At 49.7% G+C, this 6,345-nt stretch overlaps 1 protein-coding gene across 1 annotated transcript in view; it reads left to right on the top strand.

Moving 5' to 3' along the window:
* KHDRBS3 (KH domain containing, RNA binding, signal transduction associated 3) overlaps nucleotides 1-6,345 on the top strand; it is a 47,626-nt gene that overhangs the window by 15,805 nt on the left and 25,476 nt on the right. The window contains exons 3-4 of the mRNA XM_015561435.1: nucleotides 2,440-2,584; nucleotides 6,241-6,278. Coding sequence (XP_015416921.1) covers nucleotides 2,440-2,584; nucleotides 6,241-6,278 — 183 coding nt within the window. The remainder of the gene's footprint in view (nucleotides 1-2,439; nucleotides 2,585-6,240; nucleotides 6,279-6,345) is intronic.

The raw sequence follows: 6,345 nt of genomic DNA, 5'->3' as shown, positions 1-6,345 counted from the left end.
GTCTGCCCATCTTAACCCAGCTCGAGGTGTGAGGCTTCCCGAAGAGGCCGCCCCAGAGGAGACCCGGAGAGATGCCACTGAGGGCCAGAGTGAGGCCCCACCTGAAAATGGGGGCGCTACTCCATACCTAAGTCAAGGGGTATCTGTGCTAACTGATGGGTTCTTGGAATCCTGGCCACCAAGGTGATACCTCCTCTGAGGAGACCGGGAATCGCACCGTGACCACCTGGTTCATAGGTCAATGCTCAACCATTGAGCAACACCAGCCAGGCTGGTGGGTGATTTTTATTCATTCCTCTTCAAGTCGATGCCTGGCCTGGTAGAAAAGCAGTGTTGATACCAAAATTGGAGTAGGCTTTTTAAAGCATTATTATTACTGATTTCAGAGAGAGGAAGAGGGAGAGATAGAAACATCAGTGATGAGAGAATCATTGATCAGCTGCCTCCTGCACACCAGACACTGGGGATCGAGCCCATAACCCCGGAATGTGTCCTGACCAGGAATCAAACCACGACCTCCTGGTTCATAGGTCAATGCTAACCACCGAGCCACGTCGGCCGGGCTGGAGTAGGTGCTGATGGAAACCGGGGCTGCCAGGCACAGCAGATTGTCAGGTGCCATGAGAAGAAGCTTCAGGCAGCATTTCAGAGCCGCGGGCTGCGTGCTGAGGACGGGGCAGAGGCGGGCCGCTCTGCTGAGGGCTGTCCGTGCTGAGAACAAGGCCGGGTCACACACTCGGACGGGTGAGGGCCATGGCTCTTCAGATTCTCAGAAAGACAGGAACCTCCATAAACATTTTTAAACGAACATAAAGGGAACACAGTACGAAAATGCTGTCAGTCATGTAACCTCTGATTGTGGAAATGAAAGAATCAATAGATGTGGCAGCTTAGTGTAATTAAATCTTCCGAAAACTACAGAGTGAGAAGATGAAAGAGGGGGAAAAAGAGGAAACTTAGAAATCCAGCCCAGGGCTCCGGAATCCCAATAATACAAATTCCAAAAGGATAAAAGCAGAGAAAATTGGGCACCAGGAGCAGGTAGGGGTGGGCGGGTCGAGAGACTGGTCCCCCCAACCTTGTAGTTTTGTCTGATCTTTTCAACTCTGTATTACTGATATACTTTAAAACCGTAATTTACATACATTTAAAAAATAAAAAAGTTGCACGAAAAGGTTAAAAATAGAGACTTGAGTCTTGTTGAAGACCAATAAAATGAAAAGTGGGCAAGGAAAAAGTGCTTTGATTTTCCTTAAAGTGGGTATTTCAGGAAAATGACTTCAATTATCATAGCCAGGCAAACGGAGGAACAATTTTCTCTTAAAAACAGCAGCAGTACGGTGGCCGACCTCAGAGCAGGGAAGGCATGCGTTTGTTACCAACGAGCGTGCCTGAGAGGACAGGTGCTCTCTGGGTAGTCAACAGGCTGCCTTTCTGTTCGGGGGTGAGAAGTATTCATGGTTTACCTTCATTATAGCGAGGCTTCAAACATTGTGTGACATATCAAATGATAATTCTTTCACTCAAGACATACTTATTGTCTATTTTGCGCCAAGCATTGCTCTAAATAATCTATAATAATAAAAGTGTAATATGCTAATTAGACCGAACGACCTTCCGGACAACCTTCCGGACAACCTTCCGGAGAACCTTCTGGACAAAGCCGCGGCAGTGGGGGCGGAGGCAGAGGCATGAATTTCGTGCATCGGGCCTCCAGTCTGTTATAGGGACCAGCGGAGCCCCCAGGGCAGTCCCATGAACAGCTGAGGAAGCCCAGGGCGCAGAGGTTGGGTAACTGGCCCAGGGTCCCTCAGCTGCCAAATGGCAAAGCCGGGTTTTAAAACCCAGGTAGCCACGCCTCAGAGACCAAGTCCCTCAGTAACTCACTTCTCTGCTTGTTAAATACACAGCCCTAAGCGTCCAGCCTGCGTGACTGGTCCACATCCCCAGAGTTAGTTGTCGAAGAGATCGGGGGCTTTATGGCGGAGCTTCTGTCAGCCGCCGGATGTTGAAGTCAGCCTCCGTTGGTTGACTGGCCACGGCTGAGTGCTGACCAGGTCGCAGAACCCAGACGCTGTGACCAGTCGAGGGCCATTGCAGGACATGTAGCAGCGATCTCCCTCACCTGTGTCCTAACCCTGGCGCTGTCCATGGTGGGTGTTGAATGTGTGTGCCTGTTGTCCAGGAAATTAACTGCATTTGTAGGTTGTGAAATACAGCCATCAGGGCATGGCTGGTATGGAGAAACATATCAACTGTGGTTTTATTTGACCGTGGTGAGCTGTGGTGTGTGGGACCAGCGTGATTCCCGTAGCGGGAACTGACCTGTTTGTCATTCGCCAATGATGTGGAGCATGCCACCGTATTTCCTAGTATTTGGGAGTGACAAGTTACCTTCAGATACGGATGTGACAAGTTTGGTTTCTGTGTTTTTCCTAGTTCAACTTTGTGGGGAAGCTTCTGGGTCCACGTGGCAATTCTCTGAAGCGTTTACAAGAAGAGACCTTGACCAAAATGTCCATTCTTGGCAAAGGCTCCATGAGAGACAAGGCAAAGGTAAGACTCATTATAGACATGTGGCTGCGTTCTTAGCCATTATGTAATGCACCTTTAGATCATCCACTGTATTCATACGTCTATGTATATAAAAGCCTAAGCGATTGAACCAGCGAATGACTGAACCACTGAATGACGCTCAATTCAGGAGCTGCCCCCTGGTGGTCAGTGCGCTCCCACAGTGGGAGCACCGCTCAGCTGACCGACGGGCACCAGACGCAGGGCTCACGGCTGCTGCCACAGCCCGAAGACCGCAGCGGAGTGGCAGTGAGCCTGTGAGCGGCGGCAGGAGCAGCAGGTGGCGTCGGACTGCTGATTTCAGCCGATCCCCGCAGGCCATGCCGAGGGACCCCACCGGTGCACAAATCCATGCTCCGGGCCTCTAGTATTATATAAAAGCTAACTGGAATCTCAAATGGAGTTATAGGAAAATGTTATAGAGGGTGATGTTTACAAGGCTGTTTGGAAAATTGAGTTACACTGGCCAATTCAGTGTCTTAAACTTGCATTTGTGGCCTTTATATTCACTTCTAATATTGTAGTACTTACGTTTTGTTAAAATGTATTTTAACAAAATTTCAGAGGAAGGGAGAGATGGATACATCATTGATAAGAGAGAGTCATTGATTGGCTGCCTCCTGCTCGCCCCACACTGGGGATCGAGCCTACAACCCGGGCAGGAGCCCTGACAGGGGATCGAACTGTGACCTCCTGGTTCATAGGTTGAGGCTCAGCCACTGAGCCCCGCTGGCCGGGCCCCTATGGTTTTGATTCTAGACACGGTACGTCACTGTGCAGAAAGCACAGGGATACGGACATTGTCACGGAGAGCAAGGCGTTGTCTGTCCTCTCACCACCGCTGTGTGCTCTTCGGACACGCTCCTGGGGGCCTCGTCCATGGCCTGCATTCCATATCGTTGACTTGATAAAGCAGATAGTTTTATTTGCCCTTCCTTTGGTGCCCTATGTATTTTGTCAAGTTAATACAATTGATTTAAAACGTGTTTTTTTAAAAAATATATTTTATTGATTTTTTACAGAGAGGAAGGGAGAGAGTTAGAAACATCAATGAGAGAGAAACATCGACCAGCCGCCTCCTGCACACTTCCCACTGGGGATGTGCCCGCAACTAAGGTACATGCCCGTGACCGGAATCGAACCTGGGACCTTTCAGTCCACAGGCCGACGCTCTATCCACTGAGCCAAACTGACCACGGCGATTTAAAACGTTTTAACAATTGCTTGCACATAGTTATTCTACTTGGATGTGTTCATGTTCACTGCCTCCTTTTTTATTTTTAGAATTTCAAGATTGATTTATTTCTTTCATGGAATTTATTGGGGTGACGTTGGTCAATAAAATTATTTAGGTTTCAGGGGTCCCATTCTGCAACCCGTCATCTGCGTGTTGTGTTGTGTGTTCACCACCCCAAGTCAAGTCTCCTTCCATCATATTTACCCGGACCCTTTCCTCCCGCCCCCTTCCCCTCGGGTAATCGCCACACTGGTGTCTGTGTCTGTGAGCGTTTTTCTTTTCCTTTTGTTTTGCTTTTCCCTCCACCTTTTTCACCCCGCCCTGTCCCCCTCCCCCGTGACGCAGCGTGTCCACTCTCTGTGTCCCTGAGTCTCTTTCTCTTTTGTTTGTTAGTTTATTTTGTTCATCAGCTTCCACATGTAAGTGAGATCATGTGGTACTTGTCTTTCTCCGACTGGCTTATTTCCCTTAGCACAACCCTCTCTAGGCCCATCCATGCTGTTGCAAAAAGTAAGATTTCCTCCTTTTTTATGGCCTCGTAGTATTCCATTGTGTGAATGTACCACAGCTCTTCTATCCACTCATTTGCTGATGGGCACTTCCAAATTTTGGATATTGTAAGTAACATGGCAATGAACATAGGGGCGCATATATTCTTTGGAATTATTGTTTCGGGTCTCTTTGGAGAAATTCCCAGAATCGCTGGGTCAAGAGCGAGTTCCATCCTTAACTTTTGAGGAAACTCCATACGGCCTTCTGCATTTGCCTCACCAGTCGGCATCCCACCAGCGGTGCACGGAGTTCCTTTTCTCCACATCCTCACCGGCGCTTGTTGTTGTTGATTTATGGGCGGTAGCCATTCTGACAGGCGGCGCGCTTCCTTTTTCAGTAAGCCACAGTTACTGTGATTTCACTGATCACTCTCTGAAATGGACAAGTTCTGAAAAAAATGTTCACATTGCACGTGTGCTGCCACGCACGTTCTCCCCCGTCACTGTGCCACTCTGTCATCGCTTAAAGGCTGACATTACTAAGAACCGGATCTGTGTTTAGTGGTCACTTACCGTGAAGGGTTGGACAATGGTTGTGTCAGACAAGAAAGTCACTTAGACAAAGTCCAGCCGCCTCGCCCGCGAGTCCATCTAAATAACAGCTTTCACATGAAAATCACCACCGTTAGTTTACCGAGCAGTTACTGCGGCTCAGACACCAGGCGTTCCTCCATGTCGTCCTTGGACACGTGATGGGAGATGAAGTTTTGTTTTTAAATGTAAGGAAACTGCGGCTCAGAGCAGCCGTGTGTACGGCCTGCTTGCTCAGGGAGGGCCATTCTCTTACTTGCTGAAAGCGTGGCGGTGCATCAGACGCCCATGGGGCGCCGTGTAACAGCAGAGAGCCCCCAGGCCCCGGCCTGTCTAGGTGAATTCTGAGTAGGTGTGTGAAATAATTCTCCTTCACGGCCAGGTCAGCGTAAGGACTCACTCACTAACATTCCTGTCCTGACTGATGCTTTGTTTCCCAGACTCATCTGTCCTGGTGGCAGGAGAGATCGCCTGTGTGAATCCCAGGCTCAGGTTGTCGGCTTGATCCCCGGTAGGGGGTCATGCAGGAGGCAGCCAGTGATGTGTTACTCCCACATCGATGTTTCTCTCTCTCTCTCTCTCTCTCTCTCTCTCCCGCTCCCTTTCTCCTTCTCTAAAATCGATAAAAAAAATCTTAAGAAAAAAAGATAAAGATGATGTAGCAAAATCACTGGTCCCTTAATTATCTGGTTTTTTCCTCCTGATTTCCCCCTAAATTTCATTGTGTAAACAACCAGCAATAAATTAGAAGATGTGCATCACGATTACGTACAATCATCTAATGAAGCCCACCATTGGCCTTGTTCACCGTTGTGTCCTCAGGGAGGGTATAGTGCCTGGCATGTGGAAACGCTTTTGAATGACGCCTGCATCAGCCAGTGGCCGTAGACATGAATAGATAACTAGTCACTCACTTAGTGAGTATCTGTTGAGCATCTGCTCTGTGTGAGCCCTTTTCTGAGTAAGAAGGTTGCAGCACCAAGAGGAATTGGCAGCTGTCACAAGTGGGGTTTGTGCTCCATGCAATCGCTGCAGCGAGAGGGGTTAGGCAAGGGCCGAGGGACAGGAAGGGCGCGTAGGCATTTTGGAGGTTGGTCAGGACTTTATCGAGGCACCGCGGGCACACAGCCTGACCAGTGCAGGAGCGAGCTGGGCCGCAGCAGGTCTGTGCAGAGCCTGGAGGGGCCTGAGGAGGCAGGAAGCCCAGCGGGGGGCCGAGGGCAGAGGTGGGGCTCCCAGGCCCCAGACAGGAGCTGAGACTGAGTACCAGACAGAAGCCTGGGCGTTTTCCTAAAAGCCTGGGGTCAGAATGGCAGGACCCGTTTACACTTGAACTCTCTTCCTCAGGTGGTGTTGGCTCTGGGCGGACCCTCTGGGACAGCCACGTACAAAGAGCTCTGGGTAGATTTCCTCGTCTCCCTCTCTCCTCCCGAGGACACATCCTCCCACCAG

The sequence above is a fragment of the Myotis davidii genome, unplaced genomic scaffold (genome assembly GCF_000327345.1).
Source record: "Myotis davidii unplaced genomic scaffold, ASM32734v1 scaffold30, whole genome shotgun sequence".
NCBI classification, from domain to species: Eukaryota; Metazoa; Chordata; class Mammalia; order Chiroptera; family Vespertilionidae; genus Myotis; species Myotis davidii.
The sequence above is the reverse complement of the archived record's forward strand: the minus strand, read 5'-3'. Positions and strand labels throughout refer to the sequence as shown.